The sequence below is a fragment of the Musca domestica genome, unplaced genomic scaffold, assembly GCF_030504385.1.
Source record: "Musca domestica strain aabys unplaced genomic scaffold, Musca_domestica.polishedcontigs.V.1.1 3, whole genome shotgun sequence".
NCBI lineage: Eukaryota > Metazoa > Arthropoda > Insecta > Diptera > Muscidae > Musca > Musca domestica.
Genome location: NW_026712299.1, coordinates 7,720,575 through 7,745,169, shown reverse-complemented (window position 1 = coordinate 7,745,169; position 24,595 = coordinate 7,720,575). Strand labels below are relative to the sequence as shown.

Below are 24,595 nucleotides of genomic sequence, written 5' to 3'. Positions count from 1 at the left end.
GGCAGTCATTCATTTTCTGGTTAGAACCAAGGAAACGTCCCCCTCCTAAATGAATGACTGACCACCCATCATTTCAGAATTTCTGGTTGTCATTTTAAGTTTCATTTCATGGTTTTGTTTTGTTTTTCTCAAAAAAACGAAATTTCATTTCAACTGGAATGCTCAACTGTTTTAATTTCTTTTGTTTGGTTTGTTTTTTTATCTTCTATTTTCCTCTCTTTTTTTTCAGTTCATCCATTATTTTTCTTTTGTTGGTCAACTCCATGTTTTACAAAAATCTCGTAAGAGGTACTTCAATACCAATGACTTAACACCCAGAAGCTTAGGGTTTCCTGTTATGATTTACGTGAAGTATTTTGGATTTTTTTGTTTTGTTTTTTGGTTCGACACATGCCTTTGTTTGTTGTAGTTATCTGACTCCCATTGTTTTTAATTCATGTTTTTCTCGTTCTCGTTGTTGTTTTCATTTTTTTGTTGTCATGGCATAGAAAAAATCTCCTTTGACAAAGTGGAAATGGTGCAATCGGCCCGAGATGGCCGGGATGCCACGGTGTATTGTAAAGTGCGAGCTGAGCCTGCACCCTCGATTACATGGCAGTTCAATGGTGATCCTATACCGGGTAAGTATTGGAGAGAGGAAATATTTGCATGTCATAGATCAATACAGCTAAAATAAAGGGTTATCGGAACACTATTAATTTTTTAATTTTTAATACCCTTAGCTTAAGGACTAAAGATGATTTATTCCACTTAAAAGAAACCATGTCTGAACGAAATCAATTTCAGGACATTTATGGTCGAACTAACTATGTCCGCCTCTGTTGTTGGCCAAACAACAAACAACATCTCTACAAATCGTAATGTTTTTGTGAAACTTTAATGTAGGACCATATTGGTCTAATTCCACTACCTCTTGGGCAAATGTTTAAAACTTTTAAAACCACGTATAACTTATATAGAAATATATTACGTAGAGTTTAAAAAAAATCACGATTTGGTGTATTCCTTGTGATACCTCCCCCACAAAGATCCAATATTCTGAAAAAAAGCTTCACAACATTGTTTTTTCTAATAACTAGAAGAAAAAGTCGGTGGACTAAAAAACGAGTAACAAGTAAAAAAGCTGTAAGTTGGGCCGGGCCGAACTTTGAATACCCACCACTATTTGGTATAAAATTGGAAATTTTCGAAAAAATAAAATCCGTTAAAAATTCTGTTAAAATCTTAAAAATACCGAATGTAGCCATATATTAGGGTCTATACGACGACTTGGACCAGCATAGGCAACTTTTGTGATAAGCTATTACAATATTCAAATGCGAAACTTTTAAAAAATAATGTAGATAAACCATCCAAATACCGAACATAGGCAGGTACTACGGGGGTCTTAAAACGTGGACCTGCCTAGAAAATTTTCTGGCATAGGCTGTAGTATACATTACGAACTTATAATACAAAATTTGAAATAATTCCGGTAAATAGTGTCGCTCAAAGCATCAAAATACCGAATATCGGGGGTACCGTTATATGGGGGCTATACGAACACGTGGACCCGCACACACAATTTTCTGTCATAGGCTGTAGTATTCATTACGAACTTCAAATACCAAAATTGAAAATCATCAAAATACAGTATATCGAGGGGTAGCGTTATATGGGGGCTATACGAAGACGTGGACCTTCACTGACAATTTTACGTCATAGGCTCTAGTATCCATTAGGAACATCAAATACCAAATTTGAAATAATTCCGGTGAATAATGTCGCTAAAACCATCAACATACCGAATATCAGGAGGTACCGTTATATGGGGGCTATACGAAGACGTGGATCTTCACAGACAATTTTCTGTCATAGGCTCTAGTATTCATTAGGAACATCAAATACTAAATTTGAAATAATTCCGGTGAATAATGTCGCCAAAACCATCAAAATACCGAGTATCTGGAGGTACCGTTATATGGGAGCTATACGAAAACGTGGACCTGCACAGACAATTTTCTGTTATAGGCTGTAGTATCCATTTTGAACTTCAAATACCAAATTTAAAACATTTCCGGAGAATAATGTCGCTTAAATCACCCAAATACCGAAAAAAGGGAGGTGCCATTATAGGGGGGCTATACTATAACGTGCACCTACATGACCCATTTTCAATACCAAAAGTCCTGCAGACATAAAGTACATTAGAGTAACATTTTATCAACTTACTTCATTTCGTTCGGAAGCTAGAATGATTTCTACAGACGGATAGACGGACGGATATCGCTAAATCGACATAGAATTTTATGCTGGGGACAGCCAAGATATCGGGTATATAGCAATATATGTACAATCTATGTATAGTGATTGACTGACGGACCAATTTAGTGTTTCCTCAACGGCCAGACGAAATGGCTGAAACTAGAATCTTGAAATTTTGGGTGAGGGTCACAATTGGCCCGAAGGTGTAAGATCATCGGTTAAAGCTAAAAACTTGAAATTTGGAATGTGAATCCAGGTTGAGGAGCAGGGTCGATGCAAGAAGGTAGTGTTCTAAGTGTGTATACCAAAAGTACTAAGCGGTACTAAATTTGGTACAGTATGAATTTGAAGGAACATATGGAGCTGGAATCCTGAAATTTTAAGTTAACATTACCGGAAGTTGTGTAGGATATGAATATGAAGGAAGTTTTTGAAATTTATATACACGAAAACTTAGCACAATTCGTTTTAGGTAAAACGATAGAGCTGGAATTCTAAAATCTTTAAATATGATTACTTTTTGCATTGTAGATCTGAGGTATGTAGTTAGTTTTGGAAATTTGTACTTATGTGTACTAAATGGTACTAAATTTGGTCCAAGTTAAATTTTGGGAGAACCGGTAGATTTGAAATCCTGAAATTTGTAAATAAGATTACTATCGGAGTGTAGGATTGGGATTTTTTACTTATACAGGGTGAGATGCAAAAACTGGAACCAACTTCAGACTGCTGTCATTTCTAAGTCACTCGTCCGACAGCTGTTAAAATTATTCCAGTGACAGCTCATTATATTGTTTACAAGCGTACAAAAGCATTTTGGGGGAATTTTCCAGAAAAAGAGTTATTCGTGATGGAATCTAAGCGTGATAGTGTGATTTCTTTACCTTTGGCTGGAAAACCACAAGTGGCTATCGTTAGAGCACTCCAGCATTTAAATGTGAATAAATCTTATGTGTCTCGTACCATCGCTCGTAGCCCGACGTCAAGGAAGTGGACGGAAGAAAACAGCAACATCAGCAGAAATGGCTTGAAAAGTAAAGCAGCGGCTTGATCGAAACCCGCGTCGCAGTGGCCGAAAAATGGCTCGTGATCTGAATATATCGCAATATTCCATTCGGAAAATATTGAAAAATTATCTCGAGGTAAAGCCATTGAAATTTCAAAAAAATGTGCAAGAACTTACACCGCAACAGAAAGGAAATAGACTCAAAAGAGCTAAAGAGTTGCTTCGCCTGGCCGAAAGTGGTGAACTGCCGAATTTGGTTTTCTCCGATGAGAAAACATTCGTTGTCCAGCAGAGCATTTTGTAAACAAACAAAATGATCGTGTTTGCTTGCCAAAGAGGTCAGCTGAAAATGTGCACCTTTGGTTGGCCACCAAAACTCAAGCGCCGGCCATGGTGATGGTGTGGGCCGCCATAACAGCCAATGGTCGCTCTCCGCTCGTATTAATCGACCGTGGCATCAAAATAAATGCCGAATATTATAGCGAAAATATTCTGGAGGGTATATTAAAGCCTTGGGCACGCAAACATTTTGGCCGCAGACCTTGGATATTCCAACAGGACTTAACACTATCGAACTCAGCACCCGCCACCCAAGAATGTTTACAAAATGAGGTTCTTCGCTTCATTTCCAGCGCATATTGGCCACCAAAATCTCCAGATACCAATCCGTTGGACTATTGTGTCTGGAGTATTTTGGAAAGCAAGGTTGACACTAAAAAATACCAAAGTGTCGATCACCTCAAGCAAGCGCTTCGCCGGGAATGGGCCAAAATACCGCATAGCAACATTCGGGCAGCGTGTGACGATTTCATTGGTGACGGTTTGAAGGCCATAATTCGTGCCAAAGGTGACCAATTCGAACCATTCTAAACTTATTCTAAAATTTGATGCTATTTCCGACAATTTTTGCTTTCATTCAATGAAATTTAAAAGAAAAATTAAAAATTATGGTGTTTGACTTTTTTGCAGTTTTTTTATCTCACCCTGTATATGGGAGCTTATCTAAATCTGAACCGATCTTCATAAAATTTGGCAGAGGTATTTTTAGGATGTATCTGACATTTGATAACAAATATCATTATTGTGGAGTGCATATTACGCATGTGAGGGATTTAAAACCCCAAATCGGATGAAACTATATATATATGGGAGTTTTTTTTTCAAATTTGATGCACTGGCTTATGTACTGAATTTGGTCAATTGGCCATTTGGTGCACAATTAACCCGAAATCGGTTGAAAATGTATGGGAGCTATATCTAAATCTGATCCGATTATCACCAATTTCAATAGAGTTCGTATTATTGTGTAAAATTTGATGTATGAAGTTGGGTGTGGTCCATGTCTTCGTTTAGCCCCAATATATCGGTACCTCCCCATATTCTGTATTTCGATGATTTTGGCTACATTATTCACGATAATGGTTTTAAATTTCATATTTGTACCTTTTTTTTGAAAATTTCCAAATTTTTTCCATTTGTTGAAGGGTATTCAAAATTCGGCCTGGCCGAACGTACAGCTTTTTTATATTCCTTTTTACTCTTAGAATTACTCTAGAATTCGGCCGGGCCATACTTTTAATACCCTCCACCTTAGGGTAAAAGAAACATTAGAAGAAATGTGGCAAAAACCATTAAAATGCTGATTATGGGGAGGTACTGTTATATGGGGGCTATACCAAAACGTGGACCTATAAATACAATGTTTCGCCACCGGAGCTGGAACCCATTATGACCCACAAATACCAATTTTTAGACAAATCAGTGAAAAAATGTGGCAAAAACCATCAAAATATCGAATATCGGGAGGTACCGTTATATGGGGGCTATATCAAATCATGGACCCATGCATGCAATGTTCCGCCACCGGAGCTGGAAACCATTATGACCAACAAATACCAATTTTAAGACAAATCCGTGAAAAAATGTGGCATTAATCATCAAAATACCGAATATCGGGAGGTACCGTTATATGGGGACTATACCAGAACGTGGACCGATATATCTCATTTTCAATACCAACCATCTTAGACACAATGCAAATAGCTCTGCTAAATTTTGGAGCTCTACGTCAAATAATGTGAGCTGTATCGTGATTTCAACAGACAGACAGACAGACAGACGGACATCGTTAAATCGACTTAGAATTTTATGCTGATTATGAATATATATACTTTATGGGGTCTAAAACGAATATTTAGGGATGTTACAAACGGAATGACAAAGTTAATATACCCTCCTTTCCAAGGTGGAGGGTATAAAAATTAAATAAAAAAAGTCTGTGTATGTATTCATATATAATCGGACATATGAATTATACCTTCCAAATTATGAAGCCAAAATTCCCAAATATGGATCATTTAGACCCATGTCATTATTTGTTTTTCTGAAGTCGTTTCTTCCTCGTTCTAATGGAAATCTCTTTCCAGTGTTCAAAATAAAAAGAAACAACGCAATTACTAATTAAGCCATGAACAGTTGCAGACACATCACAACAACAGTAACAAAAACAATATTCTCTAGCAGATAAACAGTAACTAAATACTTGTAACTTATTTTGTTCTCCCTTTCTTTTTCTATCCCTTTAATTTTCTTCCTTTTTTCATGTGTTCTCTTGAAATGCTTGCCCCCCGTTTTTTTGTTCGGTAATGCTGTTAATTTGATTTACTGCAGCGTACAATGGAACCAATCTAACAGCTAAATATGTACCCTTTTCCGATGGCCTGGTGATAAAGGATGTGACCCAAGCAGATGCTGGCGAGTATACGTGCCGGGCGATGCGTGTAACGACGGACTTTGTCGATGCTGCTCAGATAACGATACTATTGAGGATACAACGTAAGTATTTTATTGTAACAAAAAAAAAAAAAAAAAAAAAAAGCAGAAATAACAACAATAAGAAGATGAGGCAATGGTAACAGTCGACTCTGTATAAATATAACGTATAATAAATGTATTTAAGATATTTTAAATATTTATATTTTAGAAAAGTAAATATGGTTCCCTAAATGTTTTCCACTAAGTCGTGATTGGAATTTGAGAGACACCAAATCTGGCTTCCAGGAAAATTGGCTACAAATTCTGAATAAATTGCAGTTATCAGGATTTTACTGTATATTTTTTAGATATGCTAGATAATGGCAACAACAAAAAGTGCATCATTTGTGCTGAACCACTGCAACAGCAACAAACAAACAAACAAATGTGGCTTGCCAACCATTTTAGTTGGCATCGACCAGCAGAGACTCAAAGCCAAGTTTATATTGTTAACGTCTTTTACAAATGTCCCAGGTGGAGTTGATGTTAACATATGGTCACAATGTTGCAATATATAGGTTCCGACCCATTACAAGGCAGTGCTGCAGCAATTCAGGTGCAGGAATGTAATTATATTTAAACGCTTAGGAAGACAAAAGTGCTCAGTGGTCCTAAACCATGATAAAAATCAAAAACCCGAATACCACACATTTTAAATTTAGCGTTGCAGATATTCTCTAAACATATTAAATTTTAATATTCCAATAATATTCATTTTTTACCTTTAAAAACGCATTTATCGTCTCAAAGCAGAGAACTTCGAACATTTTTGGCAATTTTTTGCAGACTACAATTATATAAAAATATTTTGAAAATTCCCCAAACCAGGGGCAGGGTTTTATGGAAGTTATAAAAAAACCAGTTCAATTTTTAACATTTTTGACACATCAATTCGTTACCCTATCCGTAACAGAAATATTAAATTACGACAAAATCGATTGAAAAAATGTGGCAAAAACCCTCCAAAGAAGTAAACATAGGGGTATGGTTCTATGGGAGGTATATCAAATTGTAGACCAATATTAACACTTTTTGCAAGGAAGTCAGGTACCTATTAAGAACACCAGATGTCAAATCTAAGTCAATGTCCATTAAAAATCTACTTCAAATCTTCAAATTTGTCTAAATCGGAGAGTACCATTAAATGGTTTTGAATGAAAGCAAAAAATGTCGGAAATAGCATCAAATTTTAGAATAAGTTTAGATTTGTTCGAATTGTTCACCTTTGGACGAATTGTGGCTTTCAAACGGATAATGTAACCGTCATGTTGCTCTGCTGTATTTTGGCCCATTCCTAGCGAAGCGCTTGCCAGAGTCAACTTTGCTTTCCAAAATACTCCAGACACAATAGTTCAACGGACTGGTATCCGGAGATTTTGCTGGCCATTGAGCGCTGGAAATGAAGCGAGGAACCTCATTTTGTAACAATTCTTGGGTGGCGCGTACTGATGGTGCTGAGTCCTGTAGGAATGTCCATGATCTGAGCATGAAATGTTTGCATGCCCAAGGCCAACCGAAGGTGCACATTTTCAGCTGACCTCTTTGGCAAGTAACCACGATCATTTTGTTTGTTTACAAACTGCTGGACAACGAATGTTTTCTTATCGGAGAAAACCAAATTCGGCAGTTTTCCACTTTCGGCCAAGCGAAGCAACTCTTTAGCTCTTTTGAGTCTGTTTTCTTTCCGTTGCGGTGTAAGTTCTTGCACTTTTTGGAATTTCAATGGCTTTAGCTCGAGCTCATTTTTCAGTATTTGCCGAATGGAATATTGCGATATGTTCAGCTCAAGTCGCCTGTTTACTTTTCGAAACATTTCTGCTGATGTTGTTGTTTTCTTCCGTCCACTTCCTTGACGTCGGGCTACGCCATCAGTATCACGATAACGAGCGATGGTACGAGACACAAAAGATTTATTTACATTTGAATGCTGGAGTGCTCTAACGATAGCCACTTGTGGTTTTCCAACCAAATATAAAGAAATTACACTATCACGCTTGAATTCCATCCCGAAAAACTTTTTTTCTGGAAAATTCTAACCAAAATGCTTTTGTACGCTTGTAAACAATATAATGAGCTGTCACTGGAATAATTTTAACAGCTGTCGGACGAGTGGCTTAGAAATGACAGCAGTCTGAATTTGGTTGCAATTTTTTTATCTCACCCTGTATTTGCATCAGTGCCAAATCAGATGCAAAATTGGACAATATCGACAAAAGGTCGAAATTTTGAATAATTATAACTCTTATAAAATTAGAAGTAGGTATTCGATTCTCTTCAAATATCACACATCCCAATATTAACACAAGGCCCGGAATGAAGTTTACAGTAATTGGCCCATCTTTCTGGTATCTCCCCCACAAGTGGTCACATTTTTCAATATTTATATATCTTATAAATGGTTGTGATTTGTACTTTTCCCTTAAACTTCAAGAAGAAGAATAGGAAATTTTTATTGGAGGTGATGGGACTTTCTCGATTATTTTATGATCTTAATCAATGAGGCCCATTTCGTTGATTTTTCCCCTAAGAAAAAAACGTACGTTATGGAGTATTGCTATTCAACAAAATTTAGTGAATTTTGATATATAAAATATTGATCATCGTGTATTCTGTTAAAATCTTAAAAACCGAATATTAGGGTCTATGCATAGGCAACTTTTGTCATAAGCCATTACAATATTCAAATGCGAAACTTGAAAAAAATCGGTAAATAATGTAGCTAAAATCATCAAAATACCGAATATCGGGAGGTAGCGTTATATTGGGGCTATACGAAAACGTGGACCTGCACAGACATTTTTTTGTCGTAGGCTGTAGTAACCATTACGAACTTCAAATACCAAATTTGAATCATTTCCGGTGAATAATTTCGTTTAAATCAGCAAAATACCGAAAATAGGGAGGTACCATTACATAGGGGCTATACCAAAACATGGCCCATTTTCAATACCAAAAGCCTGCAGACATAATACATGTGTAAATATATTATTATTATTATTATTATTATTATTATTATTGCAAAGCATCGAGAAATGCATTACAGCTCTTATGGAATGTATAAACCCTTTTGATTGATCTTCGTCTTAATTTTGGATATTTGGGATTCTCGGTACATAAAATTCTTAAATACAAATTTACAATAACTTTTACCTATTTGAAAGACCTTAACCGTAATTTTAAGCAATTTCGCTAAGACTTTGCTTTTCTCCACAATGCGTATGAGGATTTTTGTGTTCTAATTTCGTTACTCATACGCACTTGTAAACAGCTGAGCCATTGTTATTGTGATGTCGGTAGAGTTATGGGTTTGGAATCTGTATGAATGCTCCGACTTAAGTACTAAGAGGTACAGACTTAAGTACTAAGAGGTACAAAGTAGTATGGCCTTGATATTAAACGATTATTTAGGTCTACATAAGAGTCCCTGTTGGTGTCTAGTAGTAAAATAAGGAGTTGACTTAAAATTGTTCAATATGATATTTGTATGATATTTCAGAATACTAATAGACCTTCTCAAACAGGACTACCAATATTTTTCTTAAAGAAGACATCAAATTCTCATATATTACCAATAATAGTAATTTTGGAGAAAAAACACGGATACATAAACCAGTAAAGAAAGTCCTAAAGTCGGGCGGGGCCGACTTTATGATACCCTACACCACTTCGCTAATTTAGTAGAGCTCCACATAACAATTAAACATTTTTATGGGAGAATTTAATCATACACGCTATGATTATAATTGTAATTTAAAGTTGAAAGGACTAAATATGCCGAAGCATTTGTGTCTTTTAAATTCGGACTTGTATTGCCCATTTGGTGCAAAATTAATTTGAACTCAGATAAAGATATATGGGATGGGAGCTATATCCAAATCGGAACCGATCTCGATAAAATATGGCAGAGATATTTCTGAGCTGTATTTGATATATTTCCCTGAATATCGTTGTTACTGAGTGCATATTACGGCTGCGGAGGACAAAAATAACAAATCGGATGAACAATATATATGGAAGCTATAGCTATATCTGAACCGATTTCGATCAAATTTGGCATACTTATTTTCAGGCCTAATTTGACATATTTCCCTGAATATCGTTGTTACGGAGTGCATATTACGGCTGTGTGTAACAAATACAACAAATCTGATGAACAATATATATGCGAGCAATAGCTATATCTGATCCGATCTGAACCAAATTTGGCATACTAGGTTCTAGACTCAATTCGGTAGCATGTGCCAAATTCCATCCCATTAGACGTTTGGTGCACAATAAAAAGTAAATCGGGCGAAGTTATATATGGGAGCTATATCCAAATCTGAACCGATCTCGACAAAATTTAGCAAGGATATTTCTGAGCTGCATTTGATATATTTCTCAAATATTGTTGTTACAGAGTGCATATTACAGCTGCGGAGGACAAAAATAACGAATCGGATGAACTATACTATGGGAGCTATAGCTATATCTGAACCGATTTCGATTAAATTTGGCATACTTATTTTCAGGCATAATTTGGTTGTATGTGCAAAATCCCATACTATTCGGGCTGATATTACACGTTTGGTGCACAATGAAAGGCAAATCGGACGAAGATATGTATGGGAGCTATATCAAAATTTTTACCGATTACCCCAATTTCAATGGGGTTCGTCCTTGAGCCAAACAAATGTTGTTTGGAAAATTTTATCTCAATCGAATTCACAAGAATAAATGACAGACGGACTGACATGCATAAATCAACTCAGAAGGTAATTCTATGGAGATCCTCAAGGGGACTATGGGTCTATCTCGCTTCCTTCCCTATGTTACAAACAAATGCACAAAGACATAATACCCGAACCACTATGTGGTGTAGGGTATAAAAAAACAAAAAATCATAAAAAAATCATTCCAGAAATAAAAAAATATCTGTTCATCTAATACAGGACCAACTTAACTTCTATGTAGACAACCAAAAAAAAGTCAGTCCCTTCAACTACTATACTTTTAAATAATACCTCGTAGTCCAGTAAGGTTTTCAAATTTTAGGTTACAAAGGACTAAACAACCGTATCTGACTTCAGTTTTACACTCATTAACCCCAAGGCCAGCCTTTCTTATGGAAGTAGTTATGCAAGTGCCATGGCAAAAATAACTTACTTACAGGGCAATCTGGAGATGAATTTCCAGTTACTGGGAATTGTCTGCTGAAGCATTTATGTTACATTTATGTTTCTAAGAACAACCCGCATTCATTTTTGCAAGTTGCAGAAACCTTTTGCTGGCGCACTTGAAGACTCGATGTTAAACGTGTTTCTAATGACGCCGACAGGGTTAACTAAAAAGCAAAAGGTATTAACTAACATAAAATAGATTAAGATTATTAAAGAAGTACATCTAAGAAAAAATCTCAAAAACACTTCAGTAGCAAATCTCCACGAAAATGATAATATGAAGTTAACTCCTTTTGCATTTCACCACACGATACCCCGACGAACATTGATTTGTATTGACATTCTATAGTTGTAGTTGTTACGCTTGCACATGAATGTGCACGCACATTCGCACTGTCTGTTTCTCCATCTATCTGTCTGTTCGGGTTACTACTCCGTCTATCTCTTTGGTTTTCCAATGGATTTCCTTTGTGGCAGCGGTGTATCACGTAAACTCTGGATTATTCCATCAATTTCTCCATCAGTTGCCAACGAAGCATGCGCTTCACTTTTCCCTGCTTTAAGCCTGGCTGTGCTCTAGAAGTCCTTTGATGAGATTTATTTCGACTTTATCTTGAATAACTGAATCACACTCCGAATCTCCGCCCTACAGAATATTGACATATTTATGTTTGCAATCAGTTTTTCGCTTCGATATTTATTTAAAAGGATGTAATAAACAATTTCCGCTTGCATCACTACAATAACTGCAGGGAGATGAGGTTGGACTGTTTTTTAATTGGATATCAACAAAAAATATGAATTATTGTTGCTAAGGAATTGGAAATTGTTTTCATAACAAATGTGCAAAGAAATTTTTCAAAAATTTTGTATTTGAAATTATTTTTTAAAAAAAATTCAGGAAGGACCCCTTAGGGCCCAACATTCAAAAAAATTCCATAATGATATATCTAACGTACCTTGAGAGTATCACCTTATAGCCATAAAAAATTGTATTAAATAGATAATTTAGGATATTTTATATGAACTATTAGGCTAGACTAGGGGCCTAGATCTTTAGTGATAACCTTACGAAATTATCAGCCTGTCTTTATCTTTATTTTTAAGAATAATTTTAATCCACTATTAGGTCAGCAAACATAGGTTTTTGAGTACATTTTTCCAATAATTTTCAGTCTGAATTTTTTGAAGATACATTTTCTGATACTAGTCCTGAAATCCAACATTAACATATCTGAAAGTTCTTGAAAATTAAAAAAAAAAAAATCAAATTGTGCTTAGAAATATTTAAGAAGTTACGTTGGGAGACTTAAAAACCCCTTGTAATATTATTTAAAAACAAGTAAAAAAGCTGTAAATTCGGCTGGGCCGAACTTTGAATAGCCTCCTACATTTGGTACAAATTTGACAATTAAAAAAAAAAATCCGTTAAAAATTCTGTTAAAATCTTAAAAATACTGAATGTATGACGTGGACCTGCAATATTCAAATCGGTGAACAATGTAGCTAAAGTCATCAAAATACCGAATATCGGGAGGTACCGTTATATGGGGCTATACGGAGACGTGGACCTGCACAGACAATCTCCTGTCATAGACTGTAGTGTCCATTGCGAACATCAAATTCCGGTGAAGAATGTCGCTAAAATCATCAAAATACCGAATATCGGGGGTTCCGTTATATGGGGGCTATACGAAGACGTGGACCTGAACAGACAATTTTCTGTCATAGGCTGTAGTATCCAGTACGAACTTCAAATACTAAATTTGAAACAATTCTGGTGAATAATGTCGCTAAAATCATCAAAATACCGAATATCGGAAGATACCGTTATATGGGGGCTATACGAAGACGTGGACCTGCACAGACAATCTTCTGTCTTAGGCTGTAGTTTCCATTACGAATTCCAAATACCAAATTTGAAACAATTCTGGTTAATAATGTCGCTGAAATTATCAAAATACCGAATATCGGGGGTTCTGTTATATAGGGGGCTATACGATGACGTCTACCTGTAGTATCCATTACGAATTTCAAATACCAAATTTGAAACAATTCTGGTGAATAATGTCGCTAAAATCATCAAAATACCGAATATCGGGAGATACCGTTATATGGGGGCTATATCAAAACGTGGACCTACATGACCCATTTACGACAGACGGACGGACATGGCTAATCGTCTTAGAATTTTACGTTGATCAAGAATATATATATTTTATTGGGTCTGACATGAGTATTTCGGGGTGTTACAAACTGAATGACAAAGTTAATATACCCTCCATAGTATGGTGGAGGGTATAAAATATATCAGTCTGTATTTCCGACAAATGTATACCCTCAGCTTGTTTAATATATTTTGACTTCTGTTATGATTATATAAATTGTTGACCCTCTTTGGAGCAGGTTCCGAAGGAATGGACCAATATTGTCCATCCGTATCAGACCTAAATAAATATGAAATAATTGTTATGACGTGCCATGTTTGGACAATGCTGGTTACTTCCTACACTTTATATGAGATATGTGATAATTTTTAGAAAAAAATAAATTAAATTAAAATGTGTGTGAGATAAATTATGACCCTTTGTTGGTGAGGTACTCGAAGGACTGGACCGATATATTATCTTCACATAGATTTTGGGTTAGCAAAAATTTTTGTCTGTGCAAAATTTGAAAAGAGTTCAAGATTTAAAGATTCTTAAGCTCTTTGTTTAGATGGTACCAGAAGAAATGGTCCGATCCCTACCATCTTTACAAAAGATCTCTGTTGATGAAATATTTCCTTAAAAAAACCACGCCTATGGCCTGGGATGTGGGTTTTAAAAATTCTTTAAAAAATCCACGCCTAAGGCCTGGTAAGTGGAGCTTAAAAATTCTTTAAAAAATTCACGCCTATGGCCTGGGATGTGGGTTTTAAAAATTCTTTAAAAAATCCACGCCTAAGGCCTGGTAAGTGGAGCTTAAAAATTCTTTAAAAAATTCACGCCTATGGCCTGGGATGTGGGTTTTAAAAATTCTTTAAAAAATCCACGCCTAAGGCCTGGTAAGTGGAGCTTAAAAATTCTTTAAAAAATTCACGCCTATGGCCTGGGATGTGGGTTTTAAAAATTCTTTAAAAAATCCACGCCTAAGGCCTGGTAAGTGGAGCTTAAAAATTCTTTAAAAAATTCACGCCTATGGCCTGGGATGTGGGTTTTAAAAATGTATGTGCTTCATGGATATTCAAAATATTTACCCGTTGCGGGGGAGGTACCATAGGGAATAAACCGATACCTCCCATCTTTACAGCAGATCTTGTGTCAGTAAAAAATAATAACCGATACCTCTCATCTTTACAGCAGATCTTATGTCAATAAAAAAAATGGGATGTTTAAAATATGAAGAGAACCGGATGCTTATTTCGGTTTTTATACATTTTTGATTATTCAAAATGTTAACCCTTTGTGGGGGAGGTACCAGAAGGAATGGTCTGATATCTACCATCTTTATAACAGATGTTGTGTTGATATAAATATTGACATAGAAATCTATATGGAATCGGATGTTAATTTCGCGTATTATAAGCTTCATGGATATTCAAAATTTTGACCCTTTTTGGGGGAGGAATCAGAAGTAGTGCACCGATATAGCTTATCATAACACAAATATCGTGGTGTGTGTAATATGAGGAGAACCGAATGCTTATTTCGGACTTTATGATCGTTTTGGTTGTTCAAAATTTTGAACCTTTGTGGGAGAGGTACAAGAGGGAATGGTCCGATCTATACCATCTTTATAAAAGATCTTGTGTTGATAAAAATATGGAATCGGAGTTTAATTTCGTGTTTTATGAACTTCATGAAAATTCAACATCTTGACCCTTTGTGGGGGAGGTACCAAAAAAAGTGGTCCGACCAGACCTTGGGTTAATAAAAATATTGTGTTTTGTTTAATTTGAAGACAATCGGACACTTACAACATATTTTAAAAGAGTTATAATTATTCAAAATTTTGAACCTTTGTGGGGCTGGTACTGAATAGAGTGGACCGATTTTCACACCTGATGTAGCACTATCGCAAATATTAGCATTTGGAAAGTTGGAGAAAAATCGGATTATACTTCATAGTTCTGTGCAAAAAAAATTTTTTTTTTTTTTTTGTGAGAGAGGTACCAGAAGGAGTGGACAGATATTGTCCATCTCCGAACTCAATCTAAGTTTGATAATAATATTACGATGTACCAAGTTTCGATCAAATACGGACAGACAGACAGACGGACGGACTGACATCGCCAGATCGACTCCAAATGTCCTGAAACGGATTTGGTCCAAAGAGACCTAGGGTCTAAAACAGTTATAGGCCTAGAAAAAAATATTTTTAAAAAACCCACGTCGACGGCCTGAAAAAAATATTTTAAAACAAGTAAAAAAGCTGTAAGTTTGGCCGGGTCGAACTTTGAACATCCTCCACCACTTTGAAACGTAACCGGCAATTCTCAAAAAAAAAAAAAAAAATACGTTAAAAATTCTGAATAGAATAGAAGAATATCAACTTTAAAAGACCTGTTGGTACATGGAAAAATATTTTCATGAATGGTTTCTTAAAGGTCATAAAATAGAGGTCCATTAAAAAATATTTTTAAAAAAATCTTTGATAGGGCCGATGGTCGCTGAAAAATATTATTAAAAATCCACTTCTTTTAAAGAACATACGTCGGCATTCCTGACAACAACTATTTAAATTTTTTTCGTTTAAAAAAAAGGAATGCATCTAAGAACCAAATTTGAATTAGACTCTTAAATTTGAACTTAGACTAGAAATTGGATAGTCTTTAAAAAAAAAAAAACAATTTGAATACCAGATGTTCCTTGAAAAAATCTCTGGATCCTCTGATGGCAGTGAAAAACTATTTTGAAATAATTCCAAGTTTTGACTTGATAAACCAGAAAAACCCCAAAAAATATATTTTTAAAATATCATGACCTGGCGATCCCGAAAATTTTTTTTAAAAAATAAAACTTTAACAAATATTCTTAGAAATATCATTTTTTGAAAATGCATTAGAGAAAGATTCCAAAAAATCTATATTCGCAACATATTGCCGATAGGTCTTCGGTTTCAAAATTTAAATTTGCAAAACCAAAGCCACCTGTCTTTCTTGAAGTTTTAAGTTTCATTGAAAATTGACATAAACTAATGCCAGCCACTGCCTTTGGCCATATTTTCAATCTCTTTCCAAAACTTTTGAAATATTCTCTGGTTTCGCAGGACAGCATCTAAAAAATCAAATTTGAATTAGTCTGTTTTATTGCAATTAAGGTAGGAAAAGAAAAAAACAATCCAGGGAAGTGGAAATGCTCAAAAAAAAAACTCAACTAAACAAAATGCAAACTATTTCAAGATTAGTAAGCAAGCAACCACCACCACAAGGCTCTGACAACACTCTTTGGCACTTGGGAGTTGTAATGAATTTCGTTTCCCATTCAAGATGCCGATTAAAGGAGTGGAAGACGGAACTGAAGTCTCCAAGTCTTTGGCAGAGAAACCAAACAAAATTCATTTTAAAATACATGTCCGCAAGGAGAAAACTTCATTAAGATGCACTTTGAAAATTAAACAAAACATTTGCACTCGAAGCCACAGCAGGACGATGACGACGACGGCGACGATCATCGACCAAACACACCATTGCCAGGCCAGCAATCCGGGTTAAGACAAAGAAACCCAAAGCAACACAACCAGGAACTTGCCAACAACATCACAACCAGCAGACACTTTGGGCCTGAGAATTGCAGAGCGAGAATTGGTACAAAACGGAAATATAATCTAAGGAGAACAAATGAATAACCGACCGACAGACATACCAAACAAACGAACAAAGGATAAATACTAAAGAAAAAAACCCACTGACACAGAGAGGGTAACCCATGTACACACACACACACATACACAGATGCACCACAACACCCCATATAAATGGAACTCCATTCAAATAAACCACTTCATATTAAATGCCCAAAGGATAATATTTGGTTAAAGTACCAGAAGCCACAATAGAAACAATGATGCCGACACAACACACACACACACACAATGAGAGAGAGGGAGGGGGGGGGGGGGGGGGGCTGGGGGATAGAATGACAAATTTAAGGATACTGGACCGAACTACATGGACTTGATATGAATGGTTGTGACATCAAGTGAAACATGCAACGAACGGCAGCGGAAGTGGAGCCTGCACTTTAAATAGTCGGTGATTGGTGGCGGTGGTGACACATTCGATATTGTTGTTGTCGTTTTTTTATGAAAAAAACTTTGTTTTTCCATTTCTGCAAATTGAAGTCATGGAAGTATTATCCGTATGTCATGATAATCTTTTCAGTTTTGGAGAGGTGACAAATTAAGGGGTTCGAAGCTTGTTAAAGAAGTTTAAAGTACCACAAGCAGATATCATCATGAATTTTTAAGATTATTTTTTTTTTTCAAGGACAGTAATGACAACAAAACGAAGATATTTTAAGGACTGTCAGAGTCACAAATTGTGAAGTTTTATAAAATATATTTCTGAAACCTATTTTTCACCGGCCATTAGGTATATAAAGGTGCATTTTTTATGATTTTTTTTAAGGATCGTTAGAGCCAAAAAATCTATAGTTTAAGGAATATTTTTAAAACAAACATTAAAATGGGTGTTTTTGATATTTACTCAAATTTTTTAGAAATACAGCCAAGAATATTTAACAATAATTCCGAAAAACCTGATTAAATTGCTAATATTCAAGAATTTTTTTCTTTAAATACCGACATAGCAACAACTTGAGATTTTTTTTTTTAATTTCTTTTGGGCCTAAGCAGAGAGATTAAGAAAAAAATGTTGAAGCTCCGCATAGTCGAAGTGCCTGGATTTAAAAAAAATTAGGAATATTTTTGATGAATTGCAAGATTAAACAAGTTAAAAAGTATCAGTCGGTATCGCCGACAGATATATGCCCTCAGCCTGTGTTCGATTATTTAAATACAATTTGACTAGTGTTACAATTTTTCAAACGTTTGACCCTCTATGGAACAGGTTCCGAAGGAATGGGCCAATATTGTAATTTCGTATCGGACCCAAAAATAGGATATAAATATTCCGACGTTCCGATATAATCCATTATCGACTCACATATATTCCCTTTATTTCAGTGTTTTGTTTTTCAAAATCTTGAACCCTATGTATGGGGGAGAAGAAATGGTTCAATCTATACCACCTTTATAACAGATCTTGTGTTGATAGAAATATTGAGATGTGCCAAGTCTAAATGGAATCGGATGTTAATTTGATGTTTTATGAGCTTCATGGGTATTCAATATTCCGACACTTTGTGGGGGAGGTACCAGAAGAAGTGGTCCGATACATCCCATGTTAATACCAGATCTTGGGTTTCTAAAAATATTGAAATGTGTGAAATTTGAAGACGTTCGGATCCTTGCATCACATTATTTAAGAGTTATAATTATTCAAAATGTTGACTCTTTGTGGGGGAGGTACTTCATGGAGTGGACCGATACTGTCCATTTTCGCACCCGACCTAGCACTGACGCAAATATTAGGATTTGCAAAGTTAGAGCAAAATCGGCTAATCGTTTCTCTTTCTGTGCAAAAAATATATTATATATATTTTTTTGAAAATTTTGACCTTTTGTGGGGGAGTTACTAAAAGAAGTGGACCGATGTATTGCCTCTTAACGCCAGACCTTGTGTTAATAAAAATATTGGGATATGTGAAATTTGAAGACAATCGGACTCTTACATCACATTTTATAAGAGTTGTAATTATTCCAAACTTTGACCCTTTGTGGGGGAGGTACTTGATGGAGTGGACCGATATTTTCCATTTTCGCACATGACCTAACACTGATGAATATATGAGGATTTGCAAAGTTCGAGCAAAATCGGATTTTTTTTTGTGCAAAAAATATTTTTTTTTAATTTCGACCTTTTGTGGGGGAGGTACCAGAAGGAGTGGACCGATACATTCCGTTTTTGCACCAGACCTTGGACTAATAAAATTATTGGGATGTGTGGAATTTGAAGGCTATCGGAGTCTTACATCACATTTTATAAGAGCTTTAATTATTCAAAATTATGACCCTTTGTGGGGGAGGTCCCTGATGGGGTGGACCGATATTGTCCATATTCGCACATGACCTAGCAGTGATAAAAATGTGAGGATTCACAAGGTTCGAGCAAAATCGGATTATCCTTTCTCTTTCTGTGCATCTCCGAACTCGATCTAAGTTTGACAAAAATATTACGATGTACCAAGTTTGAATCAAATCGGATACTGCGCACCAGCCAGCCAGACAGACGGACGGACATCGGTAGATCGACTCCAAATGTTCTGAAACGGATTTGGTCCAAAGAGACCTAGGGTCTAAAACCATTATTTCGACTGGGCACGTTTTGACCGTATCAAATGATATATACCGGCCAATATCTCTGTAGCCATATGGCTGAGGGTATAAAAACAAGACTTTTAAAGAATAATTTTTGAAGAACACCAGAGACTCGAACAGCGTATTTTTAAAAATATATTTTTAAAGAGCCATTATAGCCATGAAATTTTGATTTTAAGATAAAGAATCATCAGTACTACTTTTATGAATAATTGTATGGAAGACCATCAGGGCCACAAAAGGCTTAGTTTTAAGAATATTTGTGAAATGACTTTGATCTTGATTTCTTAAAAATATTTTTCCAACGTGGATTTTTTTATACCCTCAGCCTGGCTGGTGCGCACCATAACTCTCGAAGGGAGTATCCGATTTGATCCAAACTTGGTACAACGTAATATATTTGTCAAACTTAGATCGAGTTCAGAGATGGGCAATATCGGTCCACTCCTTCTGGTACCTCCCCCACAAAAGATCGAATTTTTAAAAAAATATATTTCTTGCGCAGATAGAGAAACGATAATCCGATTTTGCTCCAACTTTTCAAATGCTAATATTTCCATCGGTGCTAGGTCAGGTGTGGACAATATTGGTCCACTCCTTCTGGTACACCCCCCCCCCCTACAAAGGGTCAAAATTTCAAATAATTACAACTCTTATAAAATGTGTTGTAAACGTCTGATTATCTTCAAAATTCACACAACCTAATATTTATGTTAACCCAAGGTCTGGTGTAAAGATGGAATATATCGGTGCACTCCTTTTGATACCTCCCCCACAAATGGTCGAAATATTCAAAAAATATATATTTTTGTACAGGTAGAGAAACGATAACCGATTTTGCTTCAATCCTAATATTTGCGCCAGTGCAAAGTTAGGTGTGAAAATGGACAATATTTGTCCACTCCTTCTGGTACCTCGTCCACAAAGGGTCAACATTTTAAACAATTACATCTCTCATAAAATGTGATGTAAGAGTCCGATTGTCTTCAAAATTCATTCATCCTAATATTTATATTAACCCAAGGTCTGGTGTTAAGATGGAATATATCGATCCACTCCTTCTGGTACCTCCCCCACAAATGGTCAAAATTTTCAAAAAATATTTTTTGCACAGATAGAGAAACGATAATCCGATTTTGCTCCAACTGCAAATCCTAATATTTGCGTTAGTGCTAAGTTAGGTGTGATAATGGACAATATCGGTCCACTCCTTCTGGTACCTCCCCCACAAAGGGTCAAAATTTTGATTAATTACAACTCTCACAAAATGTGATGTAAGATTGCGATTTTCTTCAAATTTCACACATCCTAATATTTATAATAACCCAAAGTCTTGTGTTAAGATAAAATATATCGGTACACTCCTTCTGGTACCTCCCCCACAAATGGTCGAAATTTTCAAAAAAATATATTTTTTGCAAAGAAAAAAAAAACGATAATCTGATTTTGCTCCAACTTTGCATATCCTAATATTTGCGTCAGTGCTAGGTCTGGTGCGAAAATTGACAATATCAGTCCGCTCCTTCTGGTACCTCCTTCACAAACGCTCAAAATTTTGAATATCCATGAAGTTCATAAAAAGCCGATTCCATTCCAGACATGGTTCATCTAAAATATTTCCATCAACACAAATCTGTTATAAAGATGGTGCAGATCGGACCATTTCGGTTGCTACCTGCCTCACATAGGGTTCAGGATTTTCAAAAACAAATCGCTCAAAGAAAGCGAAATAGGCATTCGACAAATTTCACACATACAAATATTTTTGCTAACACAAGATCTGTTGTGAAGATGCTATAGATCTGCGAACCTCTTCTGGTACCTCTCCCACAAAGGGACACAATTTTCAATACTTTTATCTATCATAAAATGTGAAACAACTCAGCGATTCTTTACAACTTACTATATCTAAATATATGTCTCTCAACCGGAATCCTGAGATGAATATGGAATTTAAGATTTCTCATAAATTGGATATAAATGTTCGATTAAATATTCATAATAATATTTATTTAGTTCCAATATGAAATGGACAATATTGACCAATTCTTTCAAACCCCACTCCGTAGAGGGTCAAGAGTTTGAAAATTCATAACAGATGTCAAAATATATTTAAATAATCGAACATTGGCTGAAAGTATACATCTGTCGGCTAAACCGACTGATATTTTTAACTTGTTATAAGCCTAGGCTATAATGTAGAATTTAGATCTTAATACCCCATATTTGGTCCATTCTCGACCCTTTAGACATTTTTAAAAAGTTTCGGCTTAAAAATTCCCATTTTCTTGTATTGCACCGGATTCGGCTCAAACAACCTCATGAGCTTTCAAATGATACCCATTTTGTAAATATCAGTTTTGTAGAACCGGACAAAACCCGGATTTTGTATCCGAATTTTCGGGTCGAATATCCGGATTTTTCTCCCAAGGAAAAAATTACTTGTCTTAATCACATATCAGTTTTGTAGAACCGGATATAACCCGGATTTTGTATCCGAATTTTCGTAAATATTACTTTGCCGTAATCACATATCAATTTTGTAGAACCAAATATATCCCGGGTTTCGTATCCGAACTTTCCGGTCGAACAACCGGTTATATCCACCACAAAAAATTACTTTGACGTGAAAATACTAAACTGTGCAAAAAAATCTGGTTAATCCGAGCGTAGCCCTTGAACTCAAAATAAGCAGGGATTATGTCTGGAGCGGATATAATCCCCGTTTTATTATGGCGGTTTATGTCAAAAAAAAACTTGACATTAACCCCATAATTACAATGGAGATTATTTAAGAATATATTTTTTCAGTACTCCCAAATACCCCGAAAAAACATTAAAGTCACCGGACAAAACCCGGATTTTGTATCTGAACTTTCGGGTCGAATAACCGGATATTTCTCCCAAGGCAAAAATTACTTGTCTTAATCACATATCAGTTTTGTAGAACCGGATATAACCCGGATTTTGTATCCGAATTTTCGAAAATATTACTTTGCCGTAATCACATATAAATTTTGTAGAACCGAATATAACCCGGGTTTCGTATCCGAACTTTCCACTCGAACAACCGGTAATTTCCACCACAAAAAAATTACTTTGACGTGAAAATACTAATCTGTGCAGGTTAATCCGAGCGTAGCCCTTGAACTCCGTTCTGGACCGAATACAAAACTTGGCATTAACCCCATAATTACAATGGAAATTATGTCCGTGGGATTATTTCCGGGCACCTCTATAAATGTAGATTACTTAAGAATATATTTTTTCAAACTCCCAAATGTCCCGAAAAAAACATTAAAGTCATCTCAAACTATTTAACATCACCCTAGCTTTTATACGCTCTCTTCCCCTCCCCCACTACATCATCGATATTGGCTATAAAAATAGAAACACCAATTGTTATTAATGGTCCCTCACATTTTGCTTTTATTACTCAATTTGTTACAACCAATATACCCCCTACCCCCTTCCCCAAAACCACCTATTGTTTTTCATTCCTCTGACTCTTCTCATTCCTCTTCTCCTTCTTGTCGAATTATTTCAGATAAGCCATATTGGTTCGATAACAGTACATCATTGCTGCAATATGCCTACATTGGCGGCGTAAAGAATATATCATGCGAAGCTATGGGCGAACCGCCACCATCATTTGCCTGGCTGCATAATGGCCAGTCGATACGTGGCAGCAACTATCGCATCTTCTATGGCGACTACAGTTCAACGCTGCAGATACACGTGCTGAACGAGACACATTTGGGCGATTACAAGTGTAAGGTGGCCAATCCGCTGGGCACCCTGGAACGTGTCATCAAACTGAGCAAGGGCCAAAAGCCGGCTGGGCCGTCACGTTTTCAATTGAAACGAATATTTACGGATGGCTTTGAGCTGGACATACGTTCGGTGAAGTACAGCAATGTCGAGGATAATATGAACACGCTGGGCTATCGGGTGGAGTATATGAGTGAAAGTGAGCTGAAGTTTAGTGCGGGCAACTGGAGTTATGCCAAGCGAAAAGATTTTCTCTTTCATCGAGGTAGGTAAACAAGGGTGGCGCCCAAACTGAAGGGGTTCCTCTTCCTGTTTTTGGCATTACTCAGCATGTAATTTGTGTTTATCTCTCTCTCTCTCTCTCCCTCTCTCTTTTTTCCTTTTTATTTCTCTTTCTCCCCCCTCTAGATGGCCGTCGCTTTGTCATTTCCGGCTTAAAGTCCAACACCACATATCTGATGCGCGCCGCCTCACGCAATCTGGCCGGTCTCAGCGATTGGAGTGCGGTGAAAATTTTCGCCACATTGGAAAATCTTGCCAGTCACACCGTCACATTTGTCACCCACCATGTCATCATCATTTTCGCCCTTGGTTACTGGGCGAACTCGCTGCTGAGACATTTTTAATTTCCGTTTCCGTTAACTTGTCAATTTATCATTTTACGCTTAGGTTGATTACGCGCTGCTGCCTTTTATTTCTGTCTTCTGTCGTTAATTCGATGTAATAACCGAAGAAGCTTAGCTTTTTTTAAACCAAACTAACAAACAACAAAAAACAAGTATAGGAAAAATATAAAAAAAAAGTAAATGGAAATTGTATGAAATGAAATGTAAAACCAAAAAATGATAAATGAATCCCTGACAAAAAAAGAGGAAGAAAAAAATACATCCACACACCCAAAGAGATCCTGTTAATAGGTAAAATTTTTATAGAACAAAAAAAAACATTTTTTATCGATGTCATGTTGTATTTTTTGTATGTGTTGTAGGTTAAATTTTATTCTAGCTTTAAAATGAAGGTGTTGAGAATTTGTGAAGAAATTAAGTTCAGATTGGAGGGGGGAAAAACATTTTACTGAAACATAATAAAATAATTTTATTATTTCAAATTCAGACAAAAATAAATTTCAGACAAAAATCGAATGAAGCTCTGATGGCAAAAAGAAATCCAAGAGAGAAGG

At 36.0% G+C, this 24,595-nt stretch overlaps 1 protein-coding gene across 1 annotated transcript in view; it reads left to right on the top strand.

Annotated features, from left to right (window-relative positions):
• The window catches only part of LOC101889152 (fasciclin-2), a 94,761-nt gene extending 70,436 nt beyond the window's left edge, over nt 1–24,325 (top strand). The window contains exons 4-7 of the mRNA XM_059124744.1: nt 489–620; nt 5,921–6,085; nt 23,192–23,680; nt 23,824–24,325. Coding sequence (XP_058980727.1) covers nt 489–620; nt 5,921–6,085; nt 23,192–23,680; nt 23,824–24,041 — 1,004 coding nt within the window. The 3' untranslated portion in view covers nt 24,042–24,325. The remainder of the gene's footprint in view (nt 1–488; nt 621–5,920; nt 6,086–23,191; nt 23,681–23,823) is intronic.
• Nucleotides 24,326–24,595: the final 270 nt, after the last annotated feature.